Source organism: Elephantulus edwardii, unplaced genomic scaffold, assembly GCF_000299155.1.
Source record: "Elephantulus edwardii isolate Elephantulus edwardi_28Jun2011 unplaced genomic scaffold, EleEdw1.0 scaffold00245, whole genome shotgun sequence".
Taxonomy (NCBI): Eukaryota; Metazoa; Chordata; class Mammalia; order Macroscelidea; family Macroscelididae; genus Elephantulus; species Elephantulus edwardii.
The window spans coordinates 1,089,942-1,107,987 of record NW_006399995.1 but is presented as its reverse complement, the minus strand read 5'-3'; the positions used below and the strand labels follow the sequence as shown (position 1 = coordinate 1,107,987).

At 38.0% G+C, this 18,046-nt stretch overlaps 1 protein-coding gene and 1 pseudogene across 1 annotated transcript in view; both read left to right on the top strand.

Moving 5' to 3' along the window:
• The window catches only part of KDELC2 (KDEL (Lys-Asp-Glu-Leu) containing 2), a 37,017-nt gene extending 25,895 nt beyond the window's left edge, over nucleotides 1-11,122 (top strand). Inside the window, exons 5-8 of the mRNA XM_006899047.1 lie at nucleotides 788-984; nucleotides 5,566-5,760; nucleotides 7,112-7,216; nucleotides 10,997-11,122. Coding sequence (XP_006899109.1) covers nucleotides 788-984; nucleotides 5,566-5,760; nucleotides 7,112-7,216; nucleotides 10,997-11,122 — 623 coding nt within the window. The remainder of the gene's footprint in view (nucleotides 1-787; nucleotides 985-5,565; nucleotides 5,761-7,111; nucleotides 7,217-10,996) is intronic.
• LOC102852583 lies at nucleotides 2,783-3,648 on the top strand (annotated as a pseudogene).
• Nucleotides 11,123-18,046: the final 6,924 nt, after the last annotated feature.

The window sequence follows — 18,046 nt, the reverse complement described above, 5'->3', positions numbered from 1 at the left end:
ATTTTATATCTCAAAATTGTATTTAAAATTATATTTATATCTCATATGTTTGCATTTAACAATATATTCAAAAGCAGTGTGCTCAAAAAATTGAGCAATATAATGATTAAAGCTTTGTGAGTGTTAATTATATCATTTTCATTGGTCACTCTGTCAAAAACAAAAGCTTTGTTCTTATTTCTGAAATAAAAAAGATATTGTTGTTATTGTCATCAATTTGACTCCATTTCACAGTGACCCTATGAACAATAGATCAGAACCCTACCCTCTCCTGTGCCATTCAGACCATCTTGGACATCCTTGAGCTCACTGTTACAGTCACTGTGTCAATCTACCTTGTTGAGGGTCTTCTTCTTGTTGGCTGATGAGAAGCTAATACCTTGGTGAATAGGCCATCCCATTGGTTGAATTAATCCTTTTTTCTTTGGACTTTTCCAACATTATTTTGAATATTTTTAAATGTTTTGTAACTGAAAACTCTAGTATTTTATTTATATGCACTCACACTAATAGACAATAGATGCAATTAAAGCATTCTTTAGTTTGTACCAAATAAGAAGATTCTTTTTAAAGATTGAGTCATGAGAGGTTCTGTAGCAAATTGAGATTCAATCCCATAAATTTTTTGGAACTGGAATCTTCTTTAGAAGATGAGATGGTAATTTAAAAAAAAAACAAAGTAGTTTTACAACATCTTAAATGACAGTGATAGCATAAAGATGATTGTGCTTACCATATAAAAATGTCAAAGTCATGATTAATTTTTTTTATGGCCTCAAATTTCTAGGGCCTTCCTGGATCAATAAAACAGAGAAAGCTTTCTTCAGAGGCAGAGATAGCCGAGAGGAAAGGCTTCAGTTGGTACAAATGTCCAAAGAAAATCCACAGCTACTAGATGCAGGAATTACAGGATATTTCTTTTTCCAAGAGAAAGAAAAGGAGCTTGGAAAGGCCAAGTTGATGGGTTTCTTTGACTTTTTTAAGGTATGCATTTAAGTCCTCCTATCTGAAACTGAAAGAAGCTCTCGTGGCACAAATAGGTAAGATCTTGGCCACAGTAAAAAAGTTGATGCTTCACACTCAGCAGGTAACTCCATGGGAGAAAGACCTACAAGGACTCTAGTTTAGAAAACCCTACATGACCATTCTGCAATGTCCCATGGTGTCACAGTGAATAGAAATGACACAACAGATCTTAAAGGTCTTCTTCTAGTGGTACAAGCAGTTTGAAGCAGTTCTACCCTAATACATGAGGTTGCCATACGTATAATTCAACTTAATGGCAATGAAATTGGGTTTGTTTTTTTTTGTTGTTATATGGACATGAAGTGATAAAGTCAACCAAATAGGTGGACTTGGACATATTTCACCTGTTTTATTAACTGGCACACAGTTTGTTATCAGGTATTTTGTTGTTGTCATATACTGGTGAGTTGGAACTCACCCAGAGTTGACCCTCCAGTGAGTTTTCAGAGGCAATTAAGTACATGAGAGGAGAGCGCCCATCCTTCTGCTGGGGAGCAACTGGTGGATTGGAAACACATACCTTTGGGAATACAGCTTTTGTTTTTGGGTTTTTTTTTGTTTGTTTGTTTTTTACTTTGTCTACGAGATGTCTCAGAGTTAAATTTAATGTTCAAAGTATAGTGCAGAGATTAACCCAGGGATCTGGTGTATTGTGTCTTCTTTTTCTCAGTTTTGTATTTCTTTTAATAAACTTGGAATATAAATGCCTTTTACATAAAACAATCTCAAATCCCTTCTGTAAAAAGTAAACAAAACCTACTGACTAACAGTGACCCTGAAGGAGAGCAGTCTGTGTATCTCTGTAGAACTAAATTACGCCATCCTTCTTCCCAGCACTAGCTGGTGGCTTCGAGCTGCCAACTTTTTGAGTAGCAGCTGAGATCTCTAACCACTACACCACCAGCACTCTTTCTTTTAAGTCAGTTTTAAGTGCCGTCATGTCGGAACCATCTCATAGTTGACCCTCCAATGGGTTCCTTTGTTAAGTAGAATATGTAAATTTTGTATAAGTGAAATAGAAGCTGAAATGTTAAGTAGAATATGTAAATTTTGTATAAATGAAATAGAAGCTGAAATTGTGGTCCAGGAGACTCAGTTTCTAGTCCTACCTCTACCATAACTGTGAGACCTTCATCAGCAGTCACTCCAGATCCTAAACATATGCCTTTACAATTCCTTCAGAGGATTATTACGAGGATCAAAAGAAGAGATTTGAGCAGTGTGACATAATTGGACAGATTAGAATGGGAAATCTGCTCCCGTGCAACTAATTAGCTGCCTCTGAAAACCCAGTGGAGAGTCAGCTACAGGTCAGCTCTGACTAGACGATACTCAACAACCAATTATTTAAGAAGGAACATTTCTGGTGGCTCAGTGTTAAGGGTTAAGTGGTGACTCAAATCTCCTGGCCATTTACAGGGAGAAAGGTGTGGGAGTCTGCTTCTGTGTACATTGACCATAAAGGGCAGTTCTTCTTGGAACTAGTAGAATCAGTAGAACTCAGAAATCACAGGGGTTGCTTTTACTTTCAGTTACTTCCATCGACAGTGTCTTCGCTATGAAACCAGAAGGACTGGATGGTGCCCAGCTACCACTACTGAAAATTTTGATCCAAGGTTCTTTAGCATTCTTTGCATAGAACCTGGGAGTAGGAGGTTCACAGTCTCTTCTCCATTCCCCCTCTTGTGAGATTTTATTTTTTTTTTTAAATCTTCAGCTACATTTTTTAACTGTGTGAAGAACTTTATCAAACAACATGGCCAGCAATGTTGCCAACAGGATAGATCCCCGCTCCATGAACTCCCGTGTATTTATTGGAAACCTGAACACCCTTGTGGTGAAGAAATCTGATGTCGAGGCACTCTTCTCGAAATATAGCAAAATCATGGGCTGCTCTGTTCATAAAGGCTTTACCTTTGTGCTGTGTGTTAGTGAGAGAAGTGCCTGGGCTTCTGTAGCAGAAGATAGCAGAATGAATGCTGGCCAGGTTTCAGATACTCATCTGGGTGCAGAGCCAAAAGTGAGCCGAGGAAAAGGAGGTGTGAAACGATCTGCAGTGGGGATGTATGGCTGCTCTTTTGACTTGGACTATGACTTTCAAGGGGAATATTATGATAGGATGTACAGCTACCCAGCACTGTTCCTCCTCCTCCCACTGCCTGGGCTGTTGTGCCTTCAGAATGCCAGCATGTAACAGAAAACACTTCACAAAGGGGCCAAAGTGGCTTCAATTCCAAGAGTGGACAGCGGGGATCTTCATCAAAATCTTCAAAGCTGAAAGGAGGTGACCATTAAGAAGGAATTGACCCAGATAAAACAAAAAGTAGATTCTCTGCTGGAAAGCCTAGGAAAAAATTAAACAGAACAAACATGGAGTAGAGATGAAGAATGGTGAAATCAGAAGAGGAGCCGAGCAGAAACTCCCTGAAGAAAGATGAAACTAATGTGAAGAAGGAATCTGAGGGGGGTGCAGGTGACTCTGCTGAGGAGGGTGGGCTTACTGGGTGATGATGATAATGAAGATGAGGGATGGCCAGCTGGAGTTGATCAAAGATGATGGGAAAAGAGGCTGAGCAAGGAGAGGATGACAGAGACTGCGCCAATGGCTAGGATGATTCATAAGCACATGGTGTGGTTTAGAAATCTGTTCCCATTAGTTTTTTTTTTTTACCTAGGCGCTTTTCTAAGATGAATTTTTCTCACCAGATTACTCTCCCTAGTGTCTTCAGCACATGCTCACTGTTATCCCTATTCTTGCCCTTTCCATGTTCATTAATTCATATTGTCCCCCACGCCTAGTACCGTTTTCCACTTCCTTTGACGCTCCTAGTAAAGTCTCACTCTGTACATTTTGCTTTTAATTTTGATATTTCTTTGACTTAACAATAAAAAAGGATGGCTGGCGTTTTGTTTTGTTTTTTTTTAAAAAAAAGATTCTTGAGCAGAATTTTGATCAAAAAAAGGGAAATGCATAATAGAATCTCAAATTCTCATGGACTCCACATTTTCTGGAGACTTGGATGAACCGCTAAAATTATTGCCCTAAAATCTCCTTAAATAAAAAAATATACCTGATGTCTTCACATACTAGTTTAGCTGATCTAGTAATAAAGATCTGCCTTAGGCTCTTTTAAGAGCTGTTTGTCTGGTATTCCAATGACAACTTGAAAGACCAGGTAGGAGACTTAGGGGCCAGAAAACTCAACAAAGGAAGAGTAAGAATTGTTGCACAATTTTTTTCCCCATTGTTGTATACCGTTGAGTCAGATCCGACTGGTACTGAAGGAGATTGCCCCTCCTTCTCTAGCAGAGCATCTGCTGAATTCTAACCAAGTGCCCTCAGAATTGCAGCACGTCTTCTTGCCACTAGGCCACCAGAGCTACCCTGTTGTGCAATTTTAATAATTCAGTCAGTGCCACTGAATTGTACCTTTAGAAAATGTTGAATTGGTATATATTTTTGCTATATATAGTCTCAACAAAATAAATGAATTTTTAAAAAAAAATATAATTAGATCTGTGAACACACCTCATTCATCTCGGTATGGAATAGTGAAAAGAATGTGGGATTTAGATTCCAAGAATAGATTTTCTTTAAGTTTCCCCTGAACACCAGGTTTTTTTCATTGGTGAGAAGGATAATACATTATTATAGAGAAGTAAAGTTTGATTCCTATGAAAAATATTTTTGAAATATAAATCTAAGTTTATTAATCCAACATATATATTAATGTGTGAATTGAGTTATAAACATCTTTTTAGTCCTTAAATTTATCTAGGTTTTTGTCTCTTCTATTCTGAAACAATGAAATGGAGATAATGCCTTCCTGTGGCTAGAAGGAACAAATGAGATAATGTATAAAGAAAAATTCTTAATGTATTCCACTTTAATGAATATTTTTTTAAATATAAGACTTATTTTAAGGTAAGAAGTAAAGATACATTTATTAGAAAGTTGCATCTTTCCTTGAAAGGAAATATGGAGGAAAGGCGATTAATAATAAAATAACTTTTGAAAATTACTTTTTTACCTGATTATAAAAATCTGAATTCCCCCAAAAAGTGAAAAAAAAATCTGAATTCCCCATTAAATATACTTAGTTGAATTTCCTAAAATTAATCCAATATTTTCTAAAATTATTTACCATTTTATCTTTAAATGCATCATATTTCTTAAAAATTGACCTGCTAAATGCTACCTTATGAGTTTGTTGTTATGTGTTATCCAGTCAAAACCAATTCATAGCAAACCCTCTAGTGGGTTTGCGGAGGCTGTAAATCACACAGGAGGAGATTGCCCATCTTTCTGCCATGGATCAGCTGGTGGATTTGAATCCTTTGGATTGCCAACACAGTTCCTTATCACTAGGCTGCCAGAACTCCCTTCATATTAGTTTAGTAGAAGATAAAAAGATACAATTAAAGCTTTGAAACATTATGTTTGAAAAATGGAAAATTGGGGGTTTTTTTATTTGATATTGTAATGCTGTGAAGCAAATTACTTTTGTTAACAATTTTTGCTTGTTTTTAATCTTTTAGTACAAATATCAAGTGAATGTGGATGGAACCGTGGCTGCCTATAGATATCCTTATCTCATGCTGGGCGATAGTCTGGTTCTAAAGCAAGACTCACCTTACTATGAGCATTTCTACATGGCACTAAAGCCTTGGAAACATTATGTTCCAATTAAAAGAAATCTTAGTGATTTGCTGGAGAAAGTTAAATGGGCCAAGGTATGTCTTCCTCAATTTTCACCTCTTCAGTCAATGACAATTTTGCTAATATTAGTAATATTAGCAAAATTAGGTCAGTAGAAGCACAATTTAATATGGCATAATTTAATCAAAAAGAATGTCATTTTCTGAAAATTGTGTTCCCTGGAAACACACAAAAGAACTAGGTGAGGATCATACTGTGTACCTTCTAATTTAAGGGTTTAATAAGACTTGAGGTCTGATATTATTATTACATAGAAAAGATTTTCTAAATGAATTGTTGTTCATGCCTACATACATAATAAGAATATGCCAGGGGTTGATCACAGATTTTTAACAAAAGGCTTAAAGTTGTGTGTGTATGTCCACACACACCTAAAAACATTATGGCCCTCCCTCTTTCCTTTCCTCAGGAAAAAAAGGACAAATTCTTAATGGACGTTTCATATAGCAAAAAGTGAAAGTATAAAAATTTTTATTATGTTTCATTATAAAACTCATCCTTCCATTTTAAGACATTATTTGGTTTCTCGGTTTCTGAGAAGCAATATTTGGCTATGGGTAGGACTGAGTGCCTACAGCAGAATCATTTTCGTGATCCTCATAAACTTTATAACTATCTGAATTGCTAGCAAATGGACTTTTCCTACAGGCTACATGGTAGAAGATTAGCTATTTTCCAAAAGTATAATTAGGAACACTAACTGTTCCTGGTACTGACTGAACAACCATAGGGTAAGTAATAAGGTGATTTTTTTTATTATTAAGACAATGATATATTTTTTTCATAGCTTCAATTGTATAATACGTTTCCCCCTTCTCACTATATGCTTCAATGGGGCTTTTAAAAGATATTATAACATGAAACTTGATTTAATCCATTAAGGTCTCGATTTTAATATCAAGTACAGAGTACTAGGATAGAAGCATAGATAATAAGCACAAAGCTTACTTCCTGAGAAGCTGAGAGAATACTAAGATAAATCACTATTTTTTTCTTTTTAAGATAATAACTATTTTAAAAAAGAAAGATAATCATTATAAGAAGCTATAGAGTTGTTAGAGGGCGGGTGTGTTTACTGGGCTTTATTCTGAACATATATGATCATTCCTCTTTGACAGAGCTATCTAGGAAATCTCTTTATCTGTTTCCATGTTTCAATCTTTGTTATATTTTATTTTCAGAGAGCCTTATCTTCATGAACCCCCAAGCCCATATCTAGCCTCATTCTTAAAATTGTATTTCTATTATGTTCCATTTCTAATGCTCTCCCCATCCAACCTCACATTTGTTTTGCTTCACACTCCTATCTTTGTTTAGGGGGCTCAAGAGCAATTTTAATTTATTATTTCTTTTTAAACTTTTCAGGAAAACGATAATGAAGCCAAGAAGATAGCAAAAGAAGGGCAGTTGGCTGCTAGGGATCTGCTCCAGCCACACAGACTTTACTGTTACTATTACAAAGTGCTGCAGGTCAGTTCAGAGCGTTAAGTCTCCTGGATCCTCAGTCCATCTCCTTGGTCTTATTGCCTTGTAGTCTGTTGAACGGTGGCTAAACAGAGGCATTAGCCTCAAGAAGAAAGGACTAGTTGCTAAGCTCTTTTGTGACCACCATATTTTCATCTCCGTTCATATTGTTGCTATGTGCTGTCAAGTCGAACCCAACTCATGGCTACCCATGAGCAGATTTTTCAGAGCCTGTCAATCACATGGAAGGAGACTGCCATCTTTCTTTAGCAGAGCAGCTGGTAGATTTGAACCATGTACCTAGGGGTTGCCAGTGCAGCTCTTTACCATTCAACCACAAGAGATCTCCGTTTAAGTATTATGAAAAACAATCCTTAGACCTCTACAAATATAGATAAGAAGCTCCTCTCATCGGCTCAGTGCTTACTTTTTAAAGTGCCTTTTTAATTTCTAGTTTAAGTGTTCTCTGAACCTCAAGGAGTATTTTTTCCTTATCTGGAAAACAAGTCGTTATTATTATCTCATTCTATTCAATTTGCACTGTCTTGTTTTCCTTGCTACCTAAGATACTATTGCAACTTGGAGACCTTTAGAGAAAAGTATTGGGTAGGAAGCAGATACTTACATAAGGCAATCAAACAAATGAAAAAGTTTGTAATATTTCTAGTGTCTTAGGGCTGAATCATGAATTACAAATATTTATTGGCAATGTGCATATTGGTTATTTGGGTATCCACCCTTCATTTACTCAATATGATTCACCAAGAAGAAAAACAAAATTTCTTTTTCTGTAAGAAAAGAATTTTCCTTAGATGCCTGTGAATATAATTCTCTCAGAAAAGTTTTTTTTTTCTTAGTTCACTATTGGACACAACTTTGCCATTGAGAAGGTTCTGCACCCTTTTTAGTCCAGCATTAATTTTAATATTAAGAATTCCCCCCCTAAGAGATTATTTAGGCTGATTTTCAGATTCTGTTGGGTTTGGCCCAGTATCAATACTAAACAGCCAAATGTACACAGAACCACTGGCTGATATATTAAAATTATAAGGATTTCAGTTCACGGGTCATGTTGTTGTTGTTGTTGTTGTTGTTATGTGCTTTTGAGTCGCTTGCGACTCATAACGACCCTATGTACACAGCCCTAAACTCTGCTCTGTCCTGTGCCAATCGCACCGTCTCCGATACACCCATCCCCATTATCCCAGCCATTGAATCAATCCACCTCACAGGGGGCCTTCCCCTTCTGCACTGTCCCTCCACCCTACCAAGTATGATGTCCGTCCCGAAGGACCTGTCCCTCCTTGCAACATGTCCAAAGTATGTTATACGGAGCCTTAGAATCCTTGCCTCCAAGGAGCAGCCCAGTTTGACCCTTTCCAGGATGAATCTGTTTGTTTTCCTAGCACTCCATGGTACCCTCAATACTCTTCTCCAGCACCACAGCTCAAAGGCATCAATTCTCCTTTTATCCTCCTTAGTCATTGTCCAACTCTCTGATGCATAAAAAGTGATAACAAAGACCATGGCCTGTATCAGATGCACCTTAGTCTCCAAAGAGACACCATTGCTCTTCAGTACTTTGGAGAGGTCCCTAACAGCCGACTTTCCCATGGCAATATGTCTTCTCATTTCCTGGCTACTGGTGCCAAGAGTGTTGACTGTGGAGCCAAGCAAACTGAAGCTATGAACAATCTCATTCTCTTCACCATCCATCCTGATGGTGCCAGTTGGCCCAATGGTGAGAATCTTTGTCTTCTTGACATTGAGCCTCAATCCATATTGGAGGCTGCAGTCCTTGACCCTCTGCAGCAAGCACTTCAGGTCCTCCTCAGTTTCAGCAAGCAGGGTTGTATCATCTGCATATCGCAGATTGTTGATAGATCTTCCACCAATCTTGACCCCACATTTCTCCTCATAGAGCCCAGCCTCCCGGATAATCTGTTCTGCATACAAGTTGAAAAGGTATGGAGAAAGGACACTTCCCTGGTGTAAGCCCTTCCCAGTTCTGAACCATGCAGTAGTATTCCCTTGCTCTGTTCTGATGACTGCCTCTTGGTCCAAGTATAGGTTTCGTATTAGAACGATCAAGTGTTCTGGTATTCCCATTCTTCTCATAGTCAGCCACAGTTTGTTATGATCCACACAGTCAAACGCCTTTGCATAGTCAATGAAACACAGATAGACATTCCTCTGGTACTCCCTGCTTTCAGCTAAGATCCATCTAACATTAGCTACAATATCCCTAGCCTTCTAAACCCAGCCTGGACTTCTGGCAGTTCTCTGCTGATGTGCTGTTCCAGTCGTTTTTGGATAATCTTCAGTAGAATTTTGCTTGCATGTGAAATCAATGAGATTGTTCTATAGTTTCCACACTCTGTTGGGTCATCCTTCTTTGGGATGGGAACAAATACAGATCTCTTCCAGTCAGTTGGCCAGGTGGTTGTTCTCCGGATTTCTTGGCACAAGTTGGTGAGCACATCCAGCGCAGTATCTGTTAGCTGAAATATGTCAATTGGTATACCATCTATTCCTGGGGCCTTATTTTTTGCTATTTCCTTCAAAGCAGCTTGAACTTCTTCTTTCATCACCATAGGCTCTTGCTCATATGTTGTTTCATGAAATTCTTCTGTGTCTGCCAATTCCTTTTGATGCAGTGACTCAGTATATTCTTTCCATCTTCTTTTAATACTTCCTGGATCATTTAATATTCTGCCTAAAGCGTCCTTGATTATAGCAACTCGAGGTTTGAATTTGTTCTTCAGTTCCTTGAGCTTAAGAAATGCTGAGCGAGTTTGGCCCTTTTGATTTTCTGACTCCAACTCCTTACACATTTCATTGTAATATTTTACGTTGTCGTCCCGTGCTGCCTTTTGAAATCTTCTATTCAACTCTTTAGTATCTTGATTTCTTCCTTGTGCTTTGGCTTTCAGGGGTCATAGTGGAGGGAAATGTTTAAAACCATGTATGACTAAAGAGGACCTGTGACTCCATGTTGAGGCACTTACCATCTTTGCTGGTTTGACTATTCAACGAAGTTAGTTGTTGATTAATAAAGGAAGGATAATTACTGACCGGTGCTGTTTGTTTCCAAGGCAATGCTGATCCCCACATAGAATTCTCCTCTTCCATTAGGAAGACCCTGTCTGATTGCTGCCCATGTACCTCGTGCAGCTGCACTTGTGTTTCAGTGCACTGCTTGTCTTGCAGGTTGCTACTGTTCTTAACACATTTCATCAGGGCTTCCAAGCTAAAGCAGACGAGGGGGAAAGGCTTGATGATATATTTCTGAAAATCAACCAGTGAAAACTGATCTCAGCAATCAGATCCTTTTGTTACAGGGTTAAAGGCCAAGTTGTGGCAGTCATTTGTGTCAAGTAGGAACAGAGAGAGAGTTGTGCAGCCAATTCAAAGGCAGGCAGTTTGAATCCACCAAGATGCTTCTTGGGAGAAAGATGGATAATTTCCTCCTGGGTGATTTACAGCCTCTGACAAATCAATGGAGGCTCAGCTTTGAGTTGGTTCTGACTTGACAGCAATGAGGGGGTTTTGTTTTAACTACATAAAAATAAAACCTGAGGTTGTGATACCTTGTTCAATTGTAAAATATTACGCTATTTTTATAATAATGTCAAAATGTATCTTCTAAGACTAAACTAAACCAGTCCTTTGGTTTTAGTATGAAAATAGAATTCATAGCATGAGAGCCACGGCAGCGGGGTGGGGAAATGTCAATAGAACAAAGTGAGGACTAACATTCCTGTTACTTTCAAACACACACTGCAGAAATATTCTGGGCGTCAGTCAAGTAAACCTGAGATACGTGATGGAATGGAACTTGTTCCTCAGCCAGATGATAACACATCCGTCTGCCAGTGCCTCAGGAAGACACCTTTAAGAGATGATCTTTAAGTGAACTCCGGTGCACACTCCTGTATAGACCAGCCACATATTTAATGAAAGCATGAAGATACTCTAAGTTCTGAAGAACTTCACCCAGTCGACTAATTATCTTGGTGACTTTATATAACTTGGAAAAAGTAGTAGAGCAAGTATTACCAAATATCTTAAATAGGCATTGCTTTTTGATAAGAACTGTCATCATCAATATCACAATTTTTTTAAAAAGAAAAATTGGAGGATTCTAGAAGAGAGGCTTGCCAAAATAGAAATCAGCCCCTGTGAAGTGAAATTATATTTGTAGATTTATTTCTATCCCTTGTTTATTTTCTCTCTTTCACTTCCAGCCACACAGAAAGAACACTTGTGTGATGGTTTGGGTTTTTTTTCATTTCCTCATTCCAGATTGTTCACAATCTGCCTTTGGCATTTGGTAATATATCCTCCATTGAGAACGTCTGGTAAGAATAATCAAAGCAGATAATCCAGTGAATAACAGATAACAGTGAATGTTATTACGAGTGGCATGGAAATACTGTGAAAAGGATAATTTTTAAAAATTTCTTCTCATATATATTTCACTAAAGTTGCAAACAAAAATAAAGAGGTGCGGAGGTGAGTAATTCCCAGTAACCTGTCTTGTACATTTATCAAGAGCAGCATAGTTATTAAAGATGATGGGAGTAGACCTTCAGCCTCTCTATAATGAGCATATAAGAGATAAATGTCTTTGTATGAAGAGCTTTAATTTTTTTTGTCACCTTGAAAATGGATCTTTGAAAACCTTGATGGGTCTGGGAATCCTGGCATTTTGGGACTCACTATTAAGCTAACCGCAAAGGCAAGTCCCCACTCTTCACTCCTTCTCTATTCCAGTGGTTTTCATTATTAAAATAAAGACTTCAGAAGTTTCCCCCACTGCATAGAAGAGAGTCATGACTGAGGACTCATAGCCTAGAAATTGATTAAATGCCTCTTGCAATATCACCAATTCAAAGTTTGGTTCGCTGAAAACATGCTTCAGAAAACAGAATTACCCATACCCACCATTTAAAAATATTTACTCCCCAAAAGAAAGTATTTTACCTGGGAAACAGTGCAACAATTTTAAAGTTTTCATATCTTTTTAAAATCAAATCTAAATACAGGATTTTTTAAAACTAGACAAACACTAAAGAAAATTTGAGATGAATGTAATTTAAGTCAGAAATTCAAAGCAAATACCTACCATTTGTTCAAAATCACATATGAACAAATACAAGGGACAAGCAGCTGTACTTAGGCTTTAATGAATTTGTGTTTTCCATATGTTGTACAAGGAGGTAAAACTGGAATTAAGAAAAGAAAGGCTGCCTCAACCACACCTTCCTATGCTGAGTAAAATAATTCAGTCGCAAAAGGACAAATTTTGTATGAGACCACCATTATAAAAAGTTAAAATTGATTTAAATGCAGAAAGAAGCATTCTTTCATGGTTATAAGGGAGGGGTAGAGAGAAGTACTATGTAGATAGTACACAGATGTTGATTATGTGAAGGTAAAGGCAATAGTCAATATGGCAGAAGTCTACACAATGTTAATATAAAGAAAGATAATGAGAAAGGATAATTTTGTAAATTCTATAACATATACACTCCTGCAGCAAAAGTACTAAACAATTTGTGAACAGATACACAGATAAACATGTATACTAAGTAGGTGAGGAAGGTCATATGTGGGTACACCCCTATACATATGATTATTTATATTGCTGCACAGGCCATAGTCTTCACAATTAGATGCTATGCATCAGAAAGCTGGACAATGACTAGGGATGATAAAAGGAGAATTTATGCCTTTGAGCTGTGGTGCTGGAGAAGAATATTGAATATACCATGGACTGCTTAGAGAACAAACAGGTTTGACTTAGAGAGGGTGAACCCATTCTGCTACTTGGAGGCATGGATTCTAAAGCTTTGTCTGGCATACGTTGGACATGAGAAACCAATCTTTGGAGAGGGATATCATGCTTGGAAGGGTAGAGGGAAAGCACAAGTGAGGAAGACCCTTGATGAGATGGATTGATTCATTGACTAGTATAATGGGGGTAGGAGTGTCGGCGACAAAAAGTTGGCTCAGGATAGAGCTGTTGTCCATACATGTTCGCTATAAGTTGCAAGTGACTCAACCGCACATAACAGCAACAAATGATAACTTAGGCATTGGGACTGAAGTACTGAACTTGAAGGCTAAGAACCAGGTAAAACAGTTCATAGAGATAATAATCTACATGCTAGAATGGTGAGTAATTTTTAAGGTATTGAAAGCTTGCATGTAGCCATCTAAGAAGCAACTATTGGTCTCTTTTTACGTGGAGCAAAGAAGAATGTGCAAAACTAAAGAATCAAGAAAGCAGTTAGATTAGTTTAAAGGACTATTTAAAGGACTAAAGCTCACATGAATCATAGTCTACTTTAACCTGAGACCAGAAGAACCATGTAGTGCTCAGCTATCACTCCTATCCACAGTTCTGACTGAGACTCCAATAGAATGTCTGTGTTGCAAAGGATAACCATGTAGAACAAAATTAAAAAGAGAAAGACTAGACTTAACTAGTCTGAGGGACCAGAAGAATCTGCAAGCCTATTGCCCAAAGCAAAATAGGAGATGTGCTTATAAAATAAACAACCCTAGTAAAAAATATATTATACCCTAGGACAATCAATTATGAAGACTAAAAAGGAGATATATATACATATGTATAGTTCCCCCCCCCCAAAGAAAACCCAAAGACAAACCAAAGATGAGGAGGCAGGGGTAGTGAAATAAGATGATTGGGAAACCAGGGAGGAAGGGTGAGTGCTGACATTTTGTGGGGATTGCAACCTATGACACATAATGGTCAGTGTATGAATTATTGATTAAAAAACTAATTTACTAAGTGAATTTCCACCAAATGTACAATAAACTGGGGGGGGGGGAGTTGTAATTATACTACCATGAAAGAGTCCCATGATACTGCTGATTGAAAAAAGAAAGAAAACAACATGAACCTTGTGGAACCATCTATCTAAAATAAACAAAAGTATGTTAAAATGTCTGAAAGGATAATCCCTAATATCTGGGGAGAGGGTGGAGATGGAATTTTTACTGTTTGCTTTGTGTGCTTCTGTAATATTTTACTTGTTTTACTCTAATTATGAACCAGATTGTAAATTAAAGAAAAATGTGAAGCTTGGGGGGTGGAGGGGAGAACCAATAAATGCAGAAAATATATTGATTAAAAAAAATTTCTATTTTCCATTATGATGTTTATAAGTCTAAAAAATGTGTTTTGAAAAAATAGATTGTAATTATGCACTAAATATATCCCTTTCTTATACCAATTTGCTCCCTCAACTTTTGTTTTTACATGGTTTCCAAAGATACATGTATGTGTAAAGGGACAATATTGACTTTATATATAGTAACATTTAAAAACTTAAACTCATTGCTATTGACTCGGAACCGAGTAATAGTTGAGTTGGAACCAACTCATAGCTCACCCTCCAGCAGGTTTGCAGAGACTGTAAATTGCACGGGAGGAGACTGCTCATCTTTCTCCTTCAGAGCTACTGGTAGATTAAAACTGCCAGAGAGGACACTACCTAAAGACAAGGCCACCAGAGTCCCTACTATTAACATCAAAAAACAAAATCTGTATGAATGTTTGATGAAAAACGAATGTGCTGTAAACTTTCACTGAAATCACAACTTTAAAAAGGTAATTATTTCCCAAGAAAATAATTATACATATATATAACATTGTAATACTCTAAGGCAAAGAGTGTAGAGGAAAATGGGAGCATGGAGAAAAGAATAAAGGCAGTAGGAAAAGCATCCAAAAGCTTCTCTTCTACTCAGTTTCCTAGCAAGCTTCCTAATTATAAGTAGGTATGTATAAAAGGGAACAGGAGGGGAGGAAAAGAAGAATTTTTTAAATTACCACAATTCTGGATTATACTCTGGTCAAGTCATTGCTATTGAGTTGGAACCAACTCAGTGGACCCTCCAGTGAGTTTTCAGAGGCTATAATAAATTGCTCGTGAAGAGATTGCCCATCTTTCTTGTGCAGATCAGCTGGTGGGTTTAAGATGACAGAGGCACCACCTCTCAGTTAGCAAGGCAACTCCCTCAGGATATGCCAGCAGAGCTCCTCCTAGATTATATTACTACTGTCTTATTTAAGTAATTCAGAAAAGCACTTAATTTTATATCTCTTGAGGTTATTTTTAAAGTAATGATGTTTAGGTGCCTTCAAGTCGACCCTGTGCACAGTAGCTCTAAGCCCTGCTCTTTCCAGAGCCAGTCTCACTGTCTCTGACACACCTACCCTCATTATCCCAGTTACTATGTCAATCCATCTCATGCAGGGTTTTCCTCCCCTGCACTGTCCCTCCACTCTTCTACACATGATATCCTTCTTCAAGGACTGGCCTCTCCTGGCAACATGCCAAAGTATGTCAGGAGCTTCAAAATCCTAGTCTCCTAGGCGTAGGTTGTCTTCACCCTCTCCAGGACAGACCTTTTATTTCTCTTAATGGGTCAATATTCTTCTCCAGCACCACAACTCAAAGTCACCAGTTGTTCTTCTGTCATCATTCGTCATTGTCCAGCTCTTTGATGCATTGAACGTGATTGGAAAGACCATGGCCTGAATCAGGTACACCTTAGTCCTCAAACTGGTATCATTACTCTTCAATAATTTAGAGAGGTCCCTAACTGCAGACTTTCCCTGATTTCCTGACTGCTGGTACCAAGGGTGTTGTTAATTGTGAATCCAAGTAAGATGAAGTTTTGACAGTTTCAGTCTTGTTTCCACCTATCATTATGTTGCCTATCATCATATCGAGCGGTAAGAATCTTTGTTTTATTGGTGTTGAGATGCAATCTATATTGAAGGCTATATTCTTTGATCTTATAATAAGTGCTTCAAGTCTTCCTTGTCTTTAGCAAGCAAGATTGTGTCATCTGCATGACGCAGGTTATTTATGAGTCTCCCCCGATCCAAATGCCACATTCTTCTTCATAGAGTCCAGCTTCTTGAATAATTCAGTTAGCATACAGATTGAGTAGGAGCAGCTAGTGGATTGGAACTGCCTGCCTTTACTGACTAGGCCACCAGAAATCCTTGTTTTGTTATCCAAAATAGATGCCTTAGATATAGTCATTCTCCTTGTTTAGAAATAGCTTTTTCTGAACTGTATACCTACATTATGTAGATGACACAATCTTGCTTGCTGAAGACCTGAAGCACTTGCTGCAGAAGGGCAAGGACTGTAGTCTTCAATATGAATTCAAGCTCAACATTAAGAAGACAGAGTCTCACCACTGGGCCAACTGGCAACACCATGATAGAGGGAGAAGAGATTGAGGTTGCTAACAATTACAGCTTGCTTACTTGGCTCCACACAAACACTCTTAGCACCAGTAGCCAGGAAATAAAAAAAAACTAATTGCATTAGGTAAATCTACTGTCAGGGACCTTTCCAAAATGCCGAGAAGCAATGATGTCAGTCTAGAGACTAAGATGTACCTGATCCAGGCCATGGTCTTTGCAATTAATTGCATGCATCAGAGAGCTGGACAATGACTAAGGATTATAGAAAAAGAATTGATGTCTTTGAGTTATGGTGCTCAAGTTGAGTTGTGAAGAGTCTTGAACATACCATGGATTGCCAAGAAAACAAATAGGTCTGTCTTAGGGTGAAACCTAGTTTCTCCTTGAAGGCTAGGATTTTGAAGCTCCGTCTCACTTACTCTGGGCATGTGGTCAGAAGGGACCAATTCTTGGAGAAGGACATCATGCTCAGTAGGGTGAAGGGATGGAACAGGAGAGGAAGACCCCGGATAAAACGGATTGATACAGTAGCTGGGTCAATGGTTGTAAGTGTATTGAAGTCAGTGAGACTGGCTCAGGACAGGGCAGGCTTCAGAGCAGCTGTGCAAAGAGTCGCTATGGGTCACTGGCGACTCAATGGCTCATAACAACAGCAACAACATACTGATCACGGAGGGATTTTCTTTTTTTTTTTTTTTTTTGACCCACAGCCAACACTCATTCAAGTAGCATCAAGAAATCAAGATTGCATGGGGCAAATCTGTTGCTTAATGACCTCTTTAACATGCTAAAGACTCACTTTACAAATTGAGATGCACCTGTTCCAAATCATCGTATTTTTCCATTGCCCCATATGCATGTGAAAGTTGTTATTGGTTCCATCAAGTCAACCCTGATTGATAGCAACCCTGTGTACAACAGATCAAAACTCTGTCCAACCTTGTGCGGTCCTTACACTCTCTCCTGCGCTTAAACCTGTTGTTGGAATCATTGTCCATCCAACCCAATAAAGAAGTGCTTTTCCCTGACCTACTTTTCAAAGCATGGCATCCTTTCCCAAAGATTGGCCTCTCCTGACAAAGTCAAAGTCTCACTATCCTAGTAACATTCTAACTATACTTCTTCCAAGATAGGTTAGTGAGGTCTTTTTGCAGTGTTTGGTTTATTCTATACTTTCCACCAATACCACAGTTTAAGCCATATGTTATTTCAATTGCTTCATATACATATAAAAGTTAAAAAGTAGAAAAAATATTGATACCTTTGAATCGTGATTTCTTTTTTTAAATTATATCTCTGGTAGTTGTCTGTTGATGTACTGTTCCAGCCACTTTTGGATAATCTTCAGTAGACTTTTGCTTGTGTGTGAAATTATTGATATTATCCACAACCCTGCTTGCTGAAACTGAGGAGGACCTGATGCACTTGCTACAAAAGGTCAAGGACTGCAGCCTCCAGTATGGATTGAGGCTCAATGTAAAGAAGACAAAGATTCTCACCACTGGACCAATTGGCAGCATCAGGATGGATGGTGAAGAGATTGAGATTGTTAACAACTTTAGTTTGCTTGTCTCCAC